At 37.4% G+C, this 22,200-nt stretch overlaps 1 protein-coding gene across 2 annotated transcripts in view; it reads right to left on the bottom strand.

Annotated features, from left to right (window-relative positions):
- Positions 1–9,838: 9,838 nt before the first annotated feature.
- ube3c (ubiquitin protein ligase E3C) overlaps positions 9,839–22,200 on the bottom strand; it is a 55,909-nt gene continuing 43,547 nt past the window's right edge. For both annotated transcript variants that reach the window (XM_015354910.2, XM_015354911.2), the window contains exons 21-24: positions 19,931–20,119; positions 18,966–19,032; positions 17,781–17,911; positions 9,839–12,049 (exon numbers count right to left, since the gene is read on the bottom strand). In XM_015354910.2, coding sequence (XP_015210396.1) covers positions 11,879–12,049; positions 17,781–17,911; positions 18,966–19,032; positions 19,931–20,119 — 558 coding nt within the window. In that variant the 3' untranslated portion in view covers positions 9,839–11,878. The remainder of the gene's footprint in view (positions 12,050–17,780; positions 17,912–18,965; positions 19,033–19,930; positions 20,120–22,200) is intronic.

The following is a 22,200-nucleotide window of genomic DNA, read 5'->3' as shown; positions in this document are numbered from 1 at the left end:
TCTAGTTGCCTAGTCAAAGTCACAATTTCAATCTAATAGTACATATGTAGCAAGACTTGAAATTGCTGTCCTTTTTCAATCCCTGCCAACCTTACATCGCTGCCTCCCAGCTCTGGGGCCCTGGGTCCTGGATTTGGGGTATTTTCAGTGTGGAAAACTTTCTGTGTGTTTGTGTGTTATCCATGTTTTTGTGTGGGTTTCCCCCCGATGTTGTGGTTTCATTCCACAGCCCAGAAGCATATTGGTAGGTTAATTGACTAAGGGTGGAAAATACGCCCTAGGTGTGAATATGTCTGCCCTGCAATGGCTTAGTGTCCTTCTAGGATGCATCCTTCCTTATGACTACTGCTTGCTGAGATAGGCTCTGGCTCCTTTGCAACCCTGAACTGGGTCAGACCCCATGTTATCCTTCACAAGGAAAATTGTCACATGTTCAAAGCTATCAAGATTGTTGATACCAGTTCAAATACAAACTTCCTATGAAATCTGTCATGAACACTTAGACCTCTGTCACAAAGGCACAGACAGCTTCTTTTGTTTTCCCTTGAGGATTGTTATTAGCAATGAAAAGAGAGGCTGCCACTGAGATCTTAGAAGAAAGGCGATCTAAGCAGCATCTCTAGAAATGTTTTCAGCAATCAGTTTGTGTGACACTGACAGCTTCTGCAACTGGAATTCATGCCACAGAAAATATTTCTCACTGCCAAAAGCTATTTGATGAAGAAGTATTTCTGTAATGCAATCACCAGAACAGTTTGAGAACAACCTGGTTAAATGTCTCCTTATTCTTCATGACAGAGCAAAAGTCACGTAAGGTTCAATCTGCCATTAGCAACTGTAGTTTTGAGGAACTGAATCATCCACCATACAGGCATTATTTCACTTTCAGGGACTGTATATTTTTTCTTCAGAAGTTTGAAATTTGAAAAGGTTTGGTGGAGAAGACCATTTGTGAAATTGAAGAAGTATGTCAGTGTGGGTTGAAATCCACTTCTGTTCTCAGACTTGGTTCTAGAATACAGAATTCAAAAAACAATAACTAGACCAGGGATGCTGTTGACAAATAATGGAAATAAACTGCAGCTTGGTTTAGACAGATTACATTTTTAGTAACCCTGCCCCCCATATGTATTTGGCTAGGATTTCAAATCTTTTCATAAATTCAATCAAGGCTATTTTAAATAATTGAACCTCCCCTGAAGCACAAATGCATGGGCATTCATAAGTAAATTCCAACTGTCCAAACTGAATTGACTGTCCAAATGAAAAAGAATCATCCTTATTTTTCATTGAAATGTGTTGCTTAAGAAAGCAACTGAAGACAACTATTCAGAAACACATGGAAACAGCAAAACCCTACTACCAGCCAGCAGCCATATCACCCTGTAACTTACAACTTGTAACCCACTGCTAAGCAGGTGTGAACCTGGTCAGTACCTGGATGGGAGACTTCCTAGGAAAATGTAAGGTTTCTGCTGGAGGAGGTGTTAGTGGGGCCAGCAGGGGGCGCTCACCCTGTGGTCTGTGCGAGTCCTGATGAGGACACTATACTGTAAAAAGGTGCCATCCTTCAGATGAGATGTAAAACCAAGATCCTTACGTTCTGTGGTCATTAAAAATCCCAGGACATTTCTCAAAAAGAGTAGGGATGTAACCTCTGTGTCCTGGCCAAATTTCCCATGGGCCTTTATCAATCATAGCCTCCTAATAATCCCCTTCTATGAATTGGCCTCATCACTCTGTTCTACTCCCACTGATAGCTGATGTGTGGTGAGTGTTTTGGCCCAGATCGGTGGTGGTGGAGGGGAGTCCTCATTACCTGTAAAACGAGTGTAGTGCCCAGAAAAGCACTATATAAGTGTAAAGAATAATTATTATTATTACTAAATTTAGAAACACTTAATGTTTAATTGTGTTCCAATTGGCCTGTGATAAAAACTCAGCCCACTACTTACATTTCTTGTACCACGGTTCATCTCTGCCTAGAAATTACAAAACCAGGGAGACAGTGTCAGCAGTGTTAGAGAAGGTGACAGACAAACAACTCACCGAAAGAGCACCACCTGCTTTATAAACAAGGATGAAACCAAGGAGCTCATTCAAATCACTCAATGCCATCTGCTGTCAAGGTCTCAGAATTGCAGCTAGAACATTTATAGTCTGAGCTGTTGAGGATAATACAATTTAATTTAAGCTTTTCTGTTTACAATATGATTTGTTTTCTGTTGAATACATTATGATGATGTGTTTGTTCCATGTACTGTACTTATTACCTTCCTGTCAGGTACTTACACATGCTGATGTACTTACTTTCTTCCAGCCTTGTACAAGACACTAAGAAATATACATATTCAAGCAAAAATGTACTGTAAATAAACCAAAACAAATGACAAATGACACAAAATACTGTATGAAATATCAAATATAATTGCCTTTGGAAAATAACACATTAAATTCCTTAATCCTTTTTAACAAAATAAAGCAAGATGCAGAAAATTGTGATTTATGTCATTTTGAACAAACAGGAGTGAACCTCATATCACCATGGAGCTAAGTATTCTGTACATACATAATATAGTCTCTACTGTATGTGCATAATGTATGGCCTTCTTCAGGGCTACTTTAGCCCAGGGGAAGAGGAGTTGTTTTTTTTCAAGGAAATAAAGTCTTTAGTTCATTTTGGTTTCTGTTTCAGGTTTCTGCCAACAGCATCCTCTATGTCATCCTACACTGCCCACCCTAAGGGTTTCTGTAGGTGTTCCAGGTCGTATTTATATTTCTTTCACGGCCTACAGTTTTCTTGCAAACAGCTGGGTGAACGAGCCCATATAATCTCAATATTTTTATCTGGATACTGTAGTGCTCTATTTTTATTCCAGATTTTCTTTATTGAAAAAAACCTTCAATGAAAAACATTCAACTACTGGGCCAACTCAAGGGAACAGCTATGTATTTACCCAGCAATACTGAAAGATTGAAGTTACTTACTGCATCACTATTCTAAGGTCCTTACCATATTTTTGAACTCTGCAAAGTGTTAAAAAATTGAGCAAAATATGTATAGAAAGAATTAATTCAGCATTCTTGTCTGAATATGCTGAATGGACGTCTTCCTTAAAATAACGTTCTGGAAATGTTTGTCCAAACATTTAAGATACGGTTGCTATTTTAAGTGTATGTTAATAAATTCTTAACATATAGATAACGCTACAGGTATATAGTAGAATTGTACAGTACAGTCGGTTGTGTCCTTAATTGTTCTCTGCACAAAGAGGAGTTAAAATCAATATGATTCTTGTGAGCAGGGCTCTCAGAAATGCAAACGGACACTGGGTCAATGAAAATGATGTATGTCTATTAATTACATACATTGTGGCGGTCAATATCTAATTAGGCCATTGTGAAGGCATATAGAAGCCTCTCTAAGCCAGGATTAGTACTTAGATTGGATTACTTAATAAAGGGATAGACATCGTTTAAGACATATTGCACATAAGACAGCAACATAAAAAATTGTTCGAAGTAAGGCCCTGTAATTATTGTCCAATGGATTGTCCACCAGTCACAGACAGGGTTTTCCACTGATGAGCTTAATTTGAGCCAAGTGATTAGCTCAAATTGTTTGATTTCACATGTTTAACAATTATCAGTAAACATATCTCAATGTTTTGGATTTACTGTACCTTATGATCATTAAAGCTAAAAAAGCACATAGTATTATAAAAGAGGTTTTTGTTTATTATTTATTAATGAGGATTTTTGGTGTCATTATTTTTTGCATGCTATAAAAATGAATGTGTATGTTTCATCTTTTGTCTGTGGACTTTAAGTAATTGAAATGATATGATGAAGTGAAATGGTGATTCTACCAATATACAATTATTTATATCTTCTAAAAAATTTAAAAAATATTATATTTTATGAATATTTTATTTGAAAAATCAAACACATGATCTGACCCCACTGAACTAGTTTTTAATCTATTTATTATTAGTGTAAACTAATAATTTTAAAAGTAGGTGAACTATTAATCTGCATATTGCTTTTTCCTGCCCTTTGTTAGGCAGATATTCAAATGCAATCTCTTAAATGTGTACAGAATACAATGCTTGAAATCTCCTGAATTTTGCTTTATCCTTAAATATATGGTATTTTCATTACATTATTTTTGTATATATACTGTATGCCAAAGGTGGTCTTACAAAATACAGTTTATAAGTTTGTACAATATTAGCAGTGTCGTACATACACATCTGTGGTAATTCTGAACATCAGTTTGACAAATATGTCAATGTACATACATATACAAAATTAAAATTATTAAAATAATTCAGGATATGTATTTGTACATCTGTAATGACGTCTCCGGAAATAATTAACCAGCTCTTGAAAAATCCTTATCGTGGTCACATTTGCTTTACTTAGACCACATTCAAATGAGCGATTTTAATAATATTTGGTGCCCCAACTTGTGTAACACAGTTCTCAAAGGTGCACAGCACAGAAAGTTACAAATGCTCTGAATTAAGTTTAAATGAAAGCTCCATGTGATGTGATGATTTGCGCTGTACATCAGGAACCTACATCAGGAAGAAAAAAAAATCCTATCAGCCATAACCTAACCGTAACAAAGTAGTAGCAATAGACTTTGTGGTCAGACGAGACAGAACTCCAACATTTTGGTCTGGAAACCAGATGAGCAAGATGGGGAAATTTTTCTTCTAATTTCTCTCTCTTTTCTTCTGACAGGTACATGAAAAGATCAAACCCAGACCAGACAACACTGAAAACACTACAGTAGGAAGAACTGGCAGATATTAAGCCAGAGATCTTTTACAGAAACAGCATACTGCTATACATTTTTTATTTTGACGATAAACGACCAGTGTAAATGAATGGCAATATCAAAAGTCATAAAACTTAAAAGGGCTTGCACAGAATTCAACTCCTCGGCCCCTTTTTCACCTGAATTTGAAGACAAATGAAATTATCTTTGCATCATATTGATATTCTTTTCTTCATTTCTTCCCATGTTCTTTAATTATGTCTGGTTTTGTTACGTCTTCACTGTGATGTTAGCAAGCTGATCTTAGGTTGATCTCAAAATATCAAAACGATTCTCGTTTTCTAGAGCAAATCTTTTATTAGTTGGTATTTTATAATTCTTACACTATGCAATTTATGCAATTCGAATGTTTTTTTTTGTACACAACACAGTTTAGAATAACTTTTTTCTTTTTTGTAGTCCTTTTTTGGTAGGGTTTTTGTAATATTTGTAAGTTTCTGTAAGACAACGACGTTTGGTCTGTAAATTAAAGGAATCTGAAACGTATCAGATATGAATACCTAGCAACCTAACATTTATCATTTAACCTACACGTTACACAGTTATTTTAGCCGTTCTTCTTTTAATTAATTTTTTTAAAAGAATTTCGTCTCTGACATGTTAAAGATGACTGCACAATGACAAGTAATACCAAAATGAATAGCTAAATATTTCCAATAATTGTAAAAAAAAAGGCAACAATCTGTTACGAAAACTGTGTAACATGTGAAGGTAACAAAACTTTGTTAGCTATCCATCCAGAACTGTATATTTATTTCAAAGAAAATTCGTCACAACAGCTTTGATTTAATCACATGAGACCTCGGAGATTCGATCACTAGGTGGTGCTCATGTTACATGCGCTGGGAGCAAAGCGGCGCGCAATACAAACATTTTTTTCTGAATGTGAAGACGTCCCGATCTTGAAGAGACAATTTCCAGCAAATTAACGAGTTTCCCTTAAACCCCCTGTAAAGGCTTGCATCTGATAAGGTTTTCAAACAATATAGCAAAAAAAAAACACTAAAACGAAGACGAGTTGGAGCTGATACTGAAATGTTGCAGAAGACTCGTATAGTGTAGATGTTCCAAATGAGTTTAATCTTTTTTAGTCAGATTATACTGTATGCTATTGTGGTTTAAATTGTTTAAAGGCTTTATAAATTCACGATTGAATTAGAAAATGTATTCAATGTTAAGTTTGGACAATCCATTAAAAAGATGTTAAATGACTGCTGTTCTGCACTGTTAGTTCTATACTTAATAGGCTATTTCCGTTCTGAAATAAGATTGACATTAAATAGAAAAAAAGCACTTAGAGTATAAAACAGAGAAAATCCATATTTCTCATAAGTAATTCGAGAAAACGTTTCAGAGCATTTTTACATGATACTCATATTAGTACCTATATAAACAAACAATAATTCAAAATTGAAGCCCAAACTTTGTAACTTTCTCTTAAAAAAATCTATTTTGCGGTTCTCAGCTGACAGCAGAAGTGAAGCAGTGATATGAGCACTGAATGAAAAGCTCTAAAGCAGTTTTGTCACATACGGATACAATCCTGCAAATAGTTCCTTTCAAAAGTGTATTAGATTCAGTACGGCGAATGTTAAACCAAATGCATTTAACTAGAGCTCAGCAGAAATTTTAAAAAAAGTAGCATTTGAAGTAGCAGATTTCACCTCTGGATCTGAAAAATGCAGACTTCTTCTTCAGCTCTTGAAGAGACTTTCTCACACGGCGATGAAGTGAGGTCTTCTCCATACAACAAAAAAGAAGAACTCATCCTGGAAATGTTAACATCAGTATGACATTGTGGGAGACCCACTGCACAAGAGTGAAATATCAGGTTTACTTTTTGTGTAGCATTTGCTAACCTTCTAATGAACTAATTCCAGAATTTCCCTATTCCCTATTTCCCTATTCCAGAAATCACTGTTCTGACAGTTATAAGACTCAGAAGAGCCTTGAAAGACAAGACACAGCCTTGAAAATGGCTTGTAAAAAAACCCCACAGAGAAGCCTTTAAGTGCAACCTGAAAGGTTGTGACTTTCCAAGACCAGGACTGAGTAATTGTTAATACACCGTAGTTACTGTAGATCAGGGCTCCAAGTTCCCAGGGGGGAATTTAATCAATCGAATTATTTTCTCTTTCTCAGTTAAATGTACATAAATCATTTTACCTCAAACCTGATAAACATGGAATTGATTCCAGGTACAGCAGATACAATTCCTTTACTGACAGTATATTAGTATTGCAATTATCCATGCCATTAAACAAGTAAGCCCTTTAGGTAACAGAGGGCTGAGATCATTCAAAAGCTGAAAGACACTGCAGTTCCTCAGAAACTGAGTCCGAAACCTCTGCAATAAATATTGATAAGGGGAGCACACAGAACTACTGCATTTCAATCAGTAGAGATCTTTTCTGTATGCTGCCCTACAGGAGTGATGCTATTAAAAACTCAAGCCACAGTGCCTGTTAACTGCCTTTCATACTTTAATCTTCTATGCTCTTAGCTAATGGAAATGGGGTTGAGTTTTTAGTTTGATCGTTTGTCCTTTAGGTGAGATTGTCCAAGCTGCAAAACTTTCCGATTACTGCTTAGGAATGTGCAGTAATAGTTTTAGAAATATGATCTATATACGGCATGCTTTTTGTAGCCGCCAAAAATATTGGATGGAAATAACCAAATTGTGCAAATGTTGTTTCTTTATGTGGATATGTTTTTGTGAAGTAGTCTTGTTGGTAAAATCAGGATGTTTCTCACCGCCCATCTCTCAATTCTTCTGATGCTGACAGAGAAATATCCTGGTTTTCTCTTCTCTTTCTCTGAAAGCTCAAATATGAAGCATAACTCATTTTCTTAAAGCCAAAGCTAATAAATCATAAAAGATCATAAGGAACCTATCACTCTGTGAATATAGGTATAACATTTTTTTAAGATTGTTATATACAGCGTATACACAGCCTGCAGTTTCAAGCCTAGCAAAATGCTACAGCCACATGATCCATCATTGATAGGCCAGGATCAAGGAGACAGTGAGGCATGACACCTCACCAAAATCAATGGAGAGGTCCAAGTGCTATAGTCTGGGTAAGAGTGTATAGTTGCTACAGGTCCCAGCTTGTGTGATTTATGTTAACTGCACTGTATTGATCAAGTCCTGGGACCTCACCTGCTGCCCTTCATGTGGCCTCATCCTGTCATGACAGCCTTCCTGCAGGACAACACAGCACACATCCTCATGCTCCTTTCTTGTGAGATAAGAACATGACAGTCATGCCTTACTCGCCAGGCTTGAGACATTGAAGAATTAAGACATCCATTCCCTTGGATTGCACATGTGTCATGTAGATCATGCGTTGCATCTAGGGTTCATAGTCTAAACAGGTACATGCTTCTTCAGACTCTATCAGAGGAATGGGACAGAGTCCCACAAGACTGCATCTGCAACCTGGCACAAAGCATAAAAGATGTGCAGCTTGTACTTGCATCTATTAACTTGTGAGCTTCACAGCAGACCCAGCTGATCAACCCAACTGCTGCCAAATTTTTATTAGCACAGTGAATTTTCCTCTCATATCTGTGCAATAAAACATCACCCGTGCATCACTGATAGGAACTTGTTGTGAATTTGCTAAACGTCTAAACTACAAATTTCATTTGATGGTTGAAATAGATATTTAGTATGTAAAACATTATGCAGAATGCAGACATAAAAAATAAAATAGGTCGTAGAAACATGTGATAGAAGTTCTGCAGCAAAATACTGATTATTAACTATTAAGTAGATATATTTTTCACAAGTTTAGACAAGAATTGATTTAATGCCCAGCTGTCAGTTCACTATTGACAGGACAATAATGGTATTGTTCAGTATGCCAAAAATGCATAATGTTTTTTAATGTTGTGCGTATTCCAGATTGTACTGCTCCATGATGCAGCTACAGTTTTTGAAAAGCCACATGTAAAAGTACACCATATACAGTATTAACATTTTAAAATGATGTTTTTTACAATATCTTTATTTTCTGTGAATGGATCCGAATGGATGAAAGCTGAATGGTTAGAGGAAGACAGGAACTATTCTGGGCAGCTATAGTACATGATGCCTCTACTGCAGAAATCTGAATCCTTTTTTCAATTTACCTGTCTTTTAACTAAGAACATCATAAAATTCATGTTTAAAAAAAACAGGCAAGAATACAATCGATCGCTCATACCAAAAATGAATGCGTTGTGCCATTTGTTTGCATACATGCGTAATCAACTAAACAAATTGTGAATGAATGCCGTTTCATTTTCTTTCAGCAAAAAGCCATCCAGAAAATACATTACCCACCTTTTTTTCAAAGCCTCTACAGACTTTTAAGTACACCTTGGATATAATATAGTGAGTAATGAGCCTGAACATTAAGTCTGTGAAGCCATATTCCATTATAAAGTAATAGGCCTAAATAAATCACTTTGTAATTGAGACCAATCCTTCATATCTGTTGGACAAGTCGATTTTTAAGACCTAATTACCTCCTCCTGAGATTCCTAACAGAATGCATGGGTTTCCGCAAGGGAGAGAGGAGAATCATTGGTTGGCAATTCCAGAGATGGAAACGATCCAAGGATTAATAAAAAATTCTCTCGAGCCACAACAGGCTTTAACAGGTTTATGACAAATGCATACACTCTTAATTCGCATCTAACTCGTAATGTATTTCAAGGCAGGAATAGTTCTACTGGATGTTTCTTTAATTATGTGTCAGAGGCCACAAAAACTGACAATGAGTTCGTCTGCAAAGTGTTATTTTTAATTCCGGCAGTTCCTCGTACACACAAAGAAAAACAAGTCAGGCTTTTTGTTTTAAAAAGAAAAGCAACCATGACTCACTTAGCGACTCATACATTACTGTACGTGGGGAAGAAAGTGGCAAGAGAGGGAAGAAATAGTGGGTCATTCATTTACAGCTTCACTTGGGCTACTCAACTTGCAAGAAATGGAAACTGGACTTTAATTTCACAGACCCTTCAACAAACTTCATTGCATTTTATTTTTCACCCATCCCACCATCAGTTTTGCAACTGTTTCATCCAATACAGCTTCGCGGGGGAGCCAGAGCCTACTGTATGAAAGAGACACCAGTCAACCACAGGGCACACACAGATACGAAAACACACACTCACACCAGGGCCAATTTCCCCAGAAGCTACCAGTTTGCTTTTGGACTGTGGGAGGAAACCGGAGCACCCGGAGGAAAGCCACACACAGACAGAGGGAGCATACAAACTCCACACAGACAGCACCTCAGAAATGGAACCCAGGGGCCCCAGCGCTGACAGACGGCAACGCTAAACACTGCGCCCATCTTATTGTTGATGCCTGGGGTGAAATAAGCGTTTGCTATACAAACTAATTATAATAAATAACAATAATTCTTAAGTTTACTGAGCAGCAAGAACCACGGCATTAAAACAGTGAATTCCTGAGCTCGACAAGCATTAGTCTGCGCACAAACTGAGAAACCATGTACTATTGCCAATAAATATACAGGAAAAATATACTGTGTGAGTTGATGAAGAGGATTTAAAATGTAGACTTTTGTGTGGCCAGGATTTAATCTGAAATAGCTTTGTAAGGTGCCACTAAGCAGGGGCAATGGTCAGATATCTAGGGTTTTATTAAATGCAGAATTAATCCACTTAGAGAGACTACACCTGTAGATTCCAGAACATTTCTTCCCGTCTAGCAACCAGCACCAGCAGTAGTTCTGTTACTCTACATTATCCAGCACACAAGATCACATATCTTTTTCCGGACTCTCTCTCCTGCTGTATCTTGCTATTCAAGCAAATTATGAAGTTAATATTCACCTTATTCATTGCGATTGCCCATTCTATTTTATATGCTTAATCGTTTTTCATGACTTACTAAATTACTGGATTATGTTTATGCTATTTTACTTGAACAGTCAGTACCAAGCTATGAAGCTTTCACACTTTACTTATATTGTTACACTTTCCGTTATACAGTATATTACATTTTTTTTAACTTAATGTCAAGGTTCTAGGATAGAGGCTTGAGCCAAATGAATTGACAGTAATAACAGCTGACATGCTTCGCTTTATGTAAAATATACTGCAATAATTCGTAATGCCAAAAACATCAAATCAGGAAAAGAGAGTAGTTTGTTCACTTTAATAAATGGGGAAAACACAAGGTAAAGCTTTATCCCATAGAATTCCAATACATGTGAAAAAGAAAAACTGTACAGATAACTGTGTGAGGAACAGTAAAAGAACAGCGTAAACATACACATATTCACAACTCCTTTTTCAGAACTCATCTCAAATATTGTGTAATTTTGCCAAATACAATGCACACTACAGGCACGCCAAAGCTTTTGCATTTATACTATGGTAATGTAAATAAAAATGATAGAATCATTATGATGTCCAAAAAATTTGAAGAATCTTGACGACTTCCAGTGGAAAATAAATCTTTCAGTCTGGTGTTAACTCAAAATCACTTGGGCAAAAAAACAGTACATCCTAAGTGCCTCTTTAACACAAAATGCGGACTGCGTTACAAATCTTCCACACTTCTTGTGTGGAACACAATCTTCAGTTTGGCTTGGACTGATGTCTTCTTATTGCCTGTATTTCAAAACAACCTTGAAACAGCACAGAGTCAAAGCTGAATCTTTGGTGATATTTTGAGTGTGCTTGACTAGGGAATTAAACACAGCAACAGCCCAGAAAGCCTGTTTTAACACTAAATTCTTTTTTTTTTTAAAAAGCAGCTTGGATTTTTTTTGTACTTATTCAACTCAAGTAAGGTTATTTAAAACACAAATTTAAAACTAAACATGTTCTCAGTGCACTTTTGAAATCTTATTTATCCTTACCTATTCTCCCTGTAATGTTTTTTTTTATGTTCTACTAATTTCAATGGATGTTTTTTGCTTTTGTTTTTCCCTAAACATGGTGCTGTCACACATTAGGCACTCATATATCTATATGTATTCCCTAAAGGGCAAATTCTGCAGACTCTCAGCTCAGCTCAAACCCAGCGGATGACTCTATGGCATACAGCAGTTTATTCCTCATAAGGTGTTCGTCGCAGAACTCGGGAAGCTTCAGCAGGTTCATGCAGGTACTGGCCGTTGGCAGACGCTCCAGATCGCTCCCGCCATTATGAATGCAAAAGGCAGGGTACAGCTCCTGTATCAAGACATGAGGACGTTAAGCGTTGATTAAACACAGTTACACCTTTAAGTAAGTGACATATGTTTTATTTTAAAGGTACCGTCTAAAGTTATTCTAAGTGCACCACAGGTTAAAAAACACAAGCAGCAAAACATCTCTGCTAACTTTTAATCTGGCCTTATACGTAGAAAAGGGGCTTAAATTGGACTCTCATCCATTTCTGAATCTATGGGGAATATCTGTTAATGAACATCCAGTGTAGGAATTTTCCTAGGAAGTGTGTGAGCTCCTACCCGTTTATCAGTTTCAAAGAGATCTTCACTACAACGAAGGTACGTCACCCGAAAGGAACAAGCCATCCGAAGAGTGAGAACTCCTACTATAGCTTCCCACAATTCTCCAGTGCATCTGTGCTCTTAGAATTGTCTCACGTGTTATTTATCTAAAAATTGTTACACATTTTATCTCGTCAACCATTGTACCAGCGTAACAAGCTATGATATCCAAGAAATAGTGTTCTTACTTTGACAGTTCAGTTCTTGGGTAAAAATATTAATACTAAACCTAAGAAATGAAATGGAAGATTTGACATGTTACAGAAGTTTCATTGCTGGATTACATATTTTCACTTAACAGGTTTTAAGGAGTGAATAACATTCATATATTGAGGGCTGGGTGTATCAACTTAATTAAAAATTAAAGTGTGAAAAGGTTCAGCTTGTAACCTGTTTGTGTAGATGATACATGGCAAACTGCACACAAAAAGGATAATGTTATCTTGCATTACTCCGTTTGATAGTAGTCTTCAAAGATAAAAACTAACAGTCACTGTGCTTTTCCTAGGCAATGAATCCACATTTTGTTCTGGAAAGGAAAAAAATGGCTCAAACTTGTTGTAAACAGGAGTAAAAGCAATAAAAAGGCAGAGGAAGTGCTTGCAGGTCCAGTGAGATGTATACTGCTCGAACTGAAGATGACGTTATAAGACAACTACAACACACCATTAACACTCTATTTCTGAGACTGCATTCATTTTGTCACCATACTGTAAAACGAGTATTGTAGCCATAGAAACAGTTCAAAGAATCAAACAAATTATTTTCAGTTTTGGGTTAAAGGAATTTGAACTCTGTAGGTCTGAACAAAGAAAGCTATTCAGGGATGCAATTCAAGTTCTCAAAATCCACAAAGACATTGATAAAGTGGACCCAACAAGTTTCAAGTTTAATTATTAACTGTGGACACAAATTCACAAACAGAAACTAAGAGGAGATGCATTTAGGACCGAAAACAAAAAAGCACTTCTTTCACAACAACACTCTGAGGACTTTGCTCATATGTGTTGTTATCCTAAAAACAGTAATTTTAATAAGAGATTATGGAATGTATTAGTTACAAGCATTGTCACACTCTCTTCTGCTTTCTGTAACCTTTCTCTTTCATTTTGGGCCAGTTTTTAACCATTTTCTTTTTCATTATGCAGCCACCCAGTTTAGAACAGTCAATTATTTTGCTTCCATCTTTGTTCTCATTAACAACACCTTTACTGTGCAGGGAGAATGGGGATGAGGAGATAAGCTCTTCACACCTGCCCACGCAACCTTTTACAGGTTAACATACAGCTAAGGGTCAGTGCCAACTGAAGATGCCACACGTTCCTCACTGACAGCTTCTGGGTGCCTGGGAAGTGCCAGGACTGTGCTTTGCCAGGAGCTGTGCCTCACTAACCTCAACCCTATAGCCAGCAGCCATATCACCCTGAAACGTACAACTCACAACCCATGGCAGCTCAGCAGGTGTGAGCCTGACCAGTACCTAGATAGGAGACCCTGGGAAAGCAAAGGTTGCTGCTGGAAGAGGTGTTAGTGAGGCCAGCAGGGGACCATCACCCTGCGGTCTGTGTGGGTCCTAATGCCCCAGTGTAGTGACGGGGACACTATACTGTAAAAAGACGCTGTCCTTCGGGTGAGTCATAAAACCAAAGTCCTGACTTTAAAAATTTTAAATTTAAAAATGATTAAAAATCTCAGGGCATTTCTAGAAAAGAGTAGGGGTGTTATCCCAGTGTCCTGGCTAAATATCCCTTTGGTCTTTACCAATCATGGCCTCCTAATAATCCCTCTGAATTGGTCTCATCACTCTGTTCTCCTCCACACAGATAGCTGGTGTGTGGGGAGCGTTCTGGCGCACTATGGCTGCTGTCTCATCATCCAGGTGGGGCTGCACATTGGTGGTGGTGGAGTGGAGTCCCCATTACCTGTAAAGGGCTTTGAGGGCCGTGTCCAGAAAGACACTTTATTGTCAGGATTGTTATTATTATTTTACCTAGTACAGTATTGTCTCAGGCAGTTTGATACTTTGATATTTAACTGTGCAACGTGCTTCTCTATGTACATCTTTTGGCTGGTACTTGTAGAAACAAGATACTTTGGCACATCATCATCTTCATCATACCCCATTGCAGGGCAGTGTTTAGCCACTTAAGAGCTGCTGTATGGGGAACGCCAGTCACAATCCTTCTTCTGTTCAACGTAAAAATCTACTGATTTTGTATGCTGTATAACTAATAGACTATTTTGCAGGAAGCATCATATTTAATACACTGGTTTACCTGGAGAGTCATTTATTTCAATTACTCTACAACAATATTTAGATATACGTCACTTATCTCAGTTTTACCACTGCAGTCCTTTGTTTTGCAAGGATGACAGACTTCGAAGAACTTTTATTTTTCCCCACAAGGAGCTTTATTGTTTTTTACGTAGAAGGCAAAAATGTTCAGTTGTTAACATCAGAAAACTGCTGGAAAATGCTCTGATACTCCTGTTTGAAGATTTGCAGCAGCTGTGGCTTACAGAGGTTTTCTCGACTCGCACGGCTATTTTAAGACATGGCGGAGGTTCAACAATTTATGAGCCCAGTTAAATGGATCCGAAGGCTTTGCCGTAACAACCCCATTTTTCTGACAATTAACGTATTAAACTATCATTGCTTATTGAGAATGTGTCATTCTGGGAAAGATAATTTTGAGAAAAGGGTTTCCATCACCTTTTTTAAATGGCTTATCCTGACAGTGCTATTTCTTGTCTAATGAATTCTTTGACATTTACTGCTCCTAATTAAAGATAAGCTGGCTGTAGCTGAGGGCAGAGTCAAAGTGCAACCTCGGAGCACCGTACCTTCCAACCAAGAAGGCTACAAACGTCATTTTTCCCCAAAGTCAAATGAATGAAATTAGACATTTCAATGTTCTGTCTTTAAATATTTTGGGAGAACGACGGGCTGTCCATTGCGCTTATATAACCACCTATACAATATGAGAGACATAGGGGAGGAAATCTGAGCAATAAAACCAATCAATTGACAATTACAGCTCTCTACTGTACTGCATAAGTGCATAAAATCCTTAATGGATTTCAACTCCTCTAATGGCCATCAATGTTTTTACTGCGCATTTAAATAATTTAGTCCCTGCTTCAAACATGTTTCTAACAAAATACAGATATTCTGTGTAGGAGAACTTAATAATCAATGATATATATTAAAAGTTATCCCAATTAATATTGCTTCAGATCTATATTCTTGTATAAAGTAAATTCTTTTTACTGAAACAATGCAGAGCTGAATTTACAGTTAGCCAACAGCAGCAGGTCAATATGAGGTTTCATGAATTTCTGTGGTTTAAGACTCTTGACGGTTCACAGCTCATTGTTTATTTTTTAATTTATTTATGTGTATTCAATCCATCCATCTTCAAACCTCTTTACCCAATTCTGGGTTGAAAGGGAGCTGGAAACTGTTCCAGTAAGCAATGGGCCCAAGGCAGGATACACGAAGAGAACATACAAACTCCATACAGACAGCACCCTAGGAACTGAACCCAGGGCCCCAGCATTGCCAGTGGGCCACTGTGTTGTCCAGTTATTCAACCCATCTAATCCAGCCACTGACCTAAAGAAGCCAGGGAATAAGGAATCCCTGGTGTCTTGGAGTCTGGACCAAGCTACCCAGCAATGTTGTTTAAGCCTATATCCCTGGGATCCATTCCATGGACTGTTTCATTAGGTGTCTGTGAAATTCCTTAAATGAAAGAGTACAACTAGGCAGCTCAACGTTAAGCCAACGTTCCCTCAGCTTGCTGTGCTATAGAAATTGTGATCAGCTGTGAGCTGCCTGTAATGTGAGTTGGAATGACCTCCTCTCTAACGCCCTGTGGAACTCACTGCATGACAAATGACAGCTGGTTCCGACCTCTCGGAAGAGTGTGTGAACAGGTGCTCATTCTCCCCATGTAGTACAGGTGTTGTAGCAGCAGGTCAGCTTAATTACCCAATTCAAATTGGATGTGTGCAGAGAAACAGACAAGAACTGGCAACTTAAAATATTAATGTAAATATACAGAGTATATACACAGAAGTGTATATATATATGAATATGTAAGCAGAAAGCATTACTAAAGGTCTAATAGGATGAATAGAACAAAAAGGAAAATGTATTATGTACAATAGGAGACAATGGACTTCTTGATTTTACATATATTGTTTTGTTAATGTTCCATTAAACCTTTGTATACATGGCCGTTAGTCATGGTGATTTCTTATAACAGCACACTCTCATACAGAATTGAAAAACAAATCTTACAATATTGCCCTTCATTTTTAGTTCCCAGATATGTGGTGTTAACAGTCACTTTTCCTACATAAAACTGTCTATATGAGAGAAATTATGTTAAACGGCTATCCCCCTCCCAGTATTGTAGGGGGAAAACTTCAACCTTTGATTATTTAAGGCTTAAACAATTTTAAATCCAAATTAAACTGTAAATTGTATTTCATAAATCATAAATCTTTTAAATCATTAAAAATCACTAACAAAACTTCACAACATTTGATTTGAAATCTGACCTGATCCAAAACAGTACAGAAAGATGTGCACTCCAACCACCAAAACTATTTTGATTTACGTGTAATAAAACATAGGAAAGCCTAGTTAAATCTCTTGTTGAACAATACCTCCTGGTCAGAAAATGTCACTTGAAATCCTTAAACAAAATCTAACATTTAAGATCATGATGCCATCTTCCAAGGGAAATTTTTGGCATGTTTGCTCACACCACCCTGTTTCAGTCTTGGGAATAAGAAGCATGTGCTTTCTACTGTGCATAGTAACCAGAGAGTCCTCTCCACAAACAGATGGTTAATTTGCTTTTATTGTTCTGTCAGACTAATCCCTCCAGTGTGGCTTGTGAACAAACCGCTTCAATACCTTTTCCGTTTCTTCACTTACCACTGCTGTTCAGTTTTGCAGATATGTATTTATTTAGCAAGGGAACACAGAGGCTCCACATCACCTAATTGCTTTATAATTGGACACTAACGACTGTGCCTTTCAATATATAAGTTAAGATAACAGTGCTGACATTCACAATCCAGTCACTCCCACTTCAAAATGTATGAGGGCAGACAAACCCCACACCCTTGAGTATTACGCAAAGCCTCAAATTGTATTATAATGTGAAGGCCGTGAACTGCAAAGCCAAAGAATAGGAGAGATAAGACACACTCCAGGGTAGCCTTATCGGAGCCTTATTTGGAAATAATTATTCAAGCACTGCACGGTTTCAATTAAAAGCCCGTTTCCTATATTTGGTCATCCTGTGTCCCGTACATGCGTTTGTAAGTATTTTATTGAGGAGAACGAGAGGCTAACCGTGTTCATTCCAGCTCAAAGCTGCTGTCTGACTCACCTTAAAACCCAGAAGCGGAGGTCTGGAGCAGCTTGTGACAAACCTGAGCAGCTTGCGTTTTTCTTCGTCAGTGAAACTTTCAACAACCTCCCAGAAGATCTTGATGACAGGATGAGTTGCCGAGTAGCCACCTGAAATGAGATTACGATGAATGAAATAGAGGTATTTCAGAAGTATTTCTGGACTGGTAGATTTGTCACTTAAAAATGTGCTGGTTACTGCGAAAAGCACATTATATGCAATATTATGAAGTTCCAAATTAGACAATCTGGAAATATTAATACATATTTAGAAATGGGAAACATTTCTGCTTGCTGCCATTTTTCATTACACATCATGAATTTAACATTTAATGTGTCACAGGTGACGTATGTCCTGAATGTAAATATATTCTGCTTTCATTGCTCTTATTCAAAACAGAGCACGTGAATTATATGGAGGATCCAGTGAATTAATTAAACTGAAGTCAACAACAGAAAGAGATTTAACAATCTTTTTCTATGCCACTTGGAAACAGTTTTATGTTTAACACTGCCTGCACAGTTAACCCAGAAATTAACTGAAATTTATCTTTCTTCAGGATGGAACGCAAATATCAAAATGAAATATTTGTCTTTCTGAAATATAATGGGGTTCATATCAATTCGGGACATTGCTTATGAGAGTGTACAATTATCTACTGCAGTTTTCTTTTTTCCCATATTTGATACATGTACACTAGTGCAAATGTAATGTATACAGAATAAATTGAAAACATGGATGAATTCTACTGACCTGAACTAAAATGGCTGGTTTGATAAATAACCACTAGATGGAAGTAAAACCCTAACTCAGACCTTAATCGTAGGTCTTAAAAGCAAAATCGCATTGCACTCCCCAATTTCACTGGCAATCAAAGTGCCATCCTTTTAGTACCAAGGCTGAGTCATTTGAGGAAAGATTTGCTTCTCTTTAAAAGCAATCCTCTTTTGCTTCCTCTGTAGTTGCTGCCAAGAGTGGTATATCATTTACTACAATATGTGAAGGAACTTGGCATTCACAATAACATTTTAGGGGAGGAAAAAAGATTTGATATTCAAAATAAGGTTGACTGATCACATTCTACATATTAGCACGGAGATCCAAAAACCTACAATAAAACTTAAGAAGAAAACCAGACTTCTAGGGCTAGTGCATTTTATTTACCTGAATAGTTTGTAAACTTCTTTAGGTCTTCAAGGCTAATGGGAATGTGTGCACCAGAAATCAGAACCTGACGGGAGAAAAGACCATATAACTTTGCTTAAATTCTAACACACACCAAGGGATTTTTATCTTTCTTTATTTCTTCTATAACCCAGAACAGAAAATGGTATTGTTATCCACCCATTGACTATTAGTAAGTAGCTTATTCCTGAGAAGGAGTGCAAAGAACTAAGAATCCCAGGGATGGGACACCAGTCCATCGTGGGGCACACAGACAGGAGCGCAGGGTCAATTTCGAGACACCAGTTAAGACAGCCAAAGGCAGAAAGGCAGTCTTTGGAAGGCAGAAAAAAACTAGAGCACTTCCCATGAAAACAAGTGGAGAATATGTAAACTCTACACAGTAGGTGCCCCAGGCCAAACACAAACCCTGGACCTTAGAGTTGTGAGGCAGCAATGCAACCTGCCACTGTGCTGTGATAATTACAAGAAAATATCTGTTTGTAGAAACCAACAAGCTTAAAATGGTGCATTAACATACAATTACAATGAAAAGTGACATGCAGTATTAGGAAACACACATACTCTCTTCAGCTATATAACCTTCCTAGCAAAATGAGGACATACTGGGATATAAAAATTGATGTATGCTGTCAAAATTCCAGTATGGAATACGCTTACACCCGAAACGTTGTGTTTGTTTTCTTCTCTTTGCAGCATGGAATAAACCCTTTACTTGTTCCTTTGCAGCCTACGCATGCTGACGCAGCTGCCTACTTCCAATTCCAGCATGCATAGCTTTTTAAAACATGCAACACGTCAACTGTGCAAATAGCAACACAAACTACAATTTTAATAAAAAAGAGGAATGAACAGTTAAGGTACCTGGTTGATGTGATGTAACTAATTGCAAATAAATAAGCCCACTTACAACTAATTCCAATAAATTATACAGCTGACGATACCTGCAGTTCTTGTTGATCAAACATGCGAAGCCACTCCAGGTTAACCACATTGGCCAAGCCCTGCCGGAAAGCCAGGCAATGAGGTCTTATCTGTTTGTTCAGCCTGTAGTCTGCCACCAGATGGATGTAGGCTATCCTGTTGGCTGTAGTGACAGGGATATCCTTGCCGCCCAGCTTCAGTTCAACCACCTGTCAAGGACAGATATGGTGCAGTTACCTTTCTCAGAACCTGCCTGAACAGTTTTCCAATTACACAGTTCTGAGATGTCTTCGCAATATAGATAAAACTGTCTTGTCAAGCACTGGTTTACATCAGTGTAACTGCGACTGCTGCACCTACTGGTAAAGACAAACCAGTTTTGACATTACTTTTATGATACTTACGTGACTAACCTTCCATGTACCAGCAATTCGAGCACAGCTGGACATCACAAAGTTGCCTCAGGTTTTACTTTTAAAGAATGCAGAACTGGCTTGAGAATTAAGAAAGACATTCTTGATTATACTGTCCATCACTCACTGGTTTCAAATTCTTTTTACACACTGCTGTTCACTACACATAACCTATTTCCTTAAACTACCCCTCATGTCACAACTGATTAGGAATTACCAAGCTGTCTGGTGAGGATTTAGTTAATCCATTGGGTCAGATAAATCTGCAATAAAAAAGGTTTTTTTTTATTGTTCTGCATTTTCTCACTGTTTTCACAGTTAAGGAGACAGTGATTCTTTGCCTCATTTTTTGCAGTTGTGAGTTTTGTTTCATACTATCCCTGTTCTGATATATTTCCCTCAGATTGTTCCATTTATTACGTGGGGTTTGGACTATTTGTCTGAAAACAAATCCTTTACAACTTCAGAATTTAAGAAATCGCCCTATTCCATGGTGCACCTTAAAGAGAAGGAATTGTACTTCTCAGTATATACAGTGATACACGCTGCCACATTGCTACAGCTGTTAAAAGTGCCACACCTGTTTGCAGCACCAAGAGATCCCTTAGGTATGTAGGCTCCTGCTTACTGCAGATGCTTTGATCACGTTGGGGATGGTAGGAATGTATTTCTCTAACTTCCAAGTCATATCGAACAGGAAATACTCTTAAGGAGACAAGCTGGGATTTATGACCCCTCCTTGTGAAAACAGGTGAAAATTTGACAATGTTTCACTACTAGATTAACATGTCAGGATGTGAACTGTGATAAGAAAAATAAGAGATGCACAAACTGTTGGAGCAAAGGTGAAAGCATCATGCAAAATCTGCTTAAATCACTACTACTTTCTAAGATATTTTGTTCTAATGTAAAGTTTGTCCAGTTATAACTGCATATCCAAAAAAGTACACTAAATTCCACCGTTTAAACATTTCCTTTCCATAGTTCATTTAAGTTCAAATAAATATGATCTTGTACAGTATGTTCGTGCATTACTGGATGCACTGTGAAATAAAGAGCATTTCATCAATAAAGTTAGTGTGAGTATAAACATTAAAATATTTTGAGAGGGAGGTGGAAAACAAATACTAACCAAAGCAATAAATTTCCGCCGGGTTTCTTTAAGAGTGTACTACGCAGATGAAGTCAATTTACACAATATTTGTGCCTTACAAACATCGTTTAAGTAAATGTTATTGCCATTTAGCTGAATTCTTCAAGTATTGTGCTAATGTGCATCGCCATCATTCTCTACAATTTACTTTAAATCAATATGATCCAACACAAATTAATGACTCTGTCTGTATTTATTAAAGCAAACTGATTCATTGCTGTTCTGAATTAGTGTATCTCAGGGAAATCTCAAAAATAGATGGACAAGGACAGCAATATGCTAAAGGTAGGCCTGCTGTATTATTTTATCTTAAGAACCAGGGCTACAAATCACAAACCCATTTAAGGGTACCAAACAGAGGTTTATAAATATGTATGAACAATATGTTAGACACTTAAGCAGGTTAAGATTTATTTATCACTACATGAAATGATCCGTACTTTTGCCTGTAGTTGCCCAACTAGATATATAAAGCACACAGCATCATACCAAAGTACATATCGCAGCAGTGCTGTACTTGACAGCAGAAGTAATTTTGTCTCGTCAAGAGAGTGAAGCCTTATGCCAACAGGTAGTTAGCTTAATAACATACATACTTTGGACAAGTTTAGCTTTCTTTTCTTCTTGCTTTTCACAAAGGCAATTGGTTCAGTGGGTTACTATTGGCAGTAGTTCTAGTAAATCTGACTGTCTTCACATTCCTCACATTCAGATTATTTTTCAC

Source organism: Lepisosteus oculatus, chromosome 6 (genome assembly GCF_040954835.1).
Source record: "Lepisosteus oculatus isolate fLepOcu1 chromosome 6, fLepOcu1.hap2, whole genome shotgun sequence".
In the NCBI taxonomy this organism is placed as follows: Eukaryota; Metazoa; Chordata; class Actinopteri; order Semionotiformes; family Lepisosteidae; genus Lepisosteus; species Lepisosteus oculatus.
Note: the sequence above shows the minus strand (reverse complement) of the source record. Positions and strands in the feature narration are given on the sequence as shown.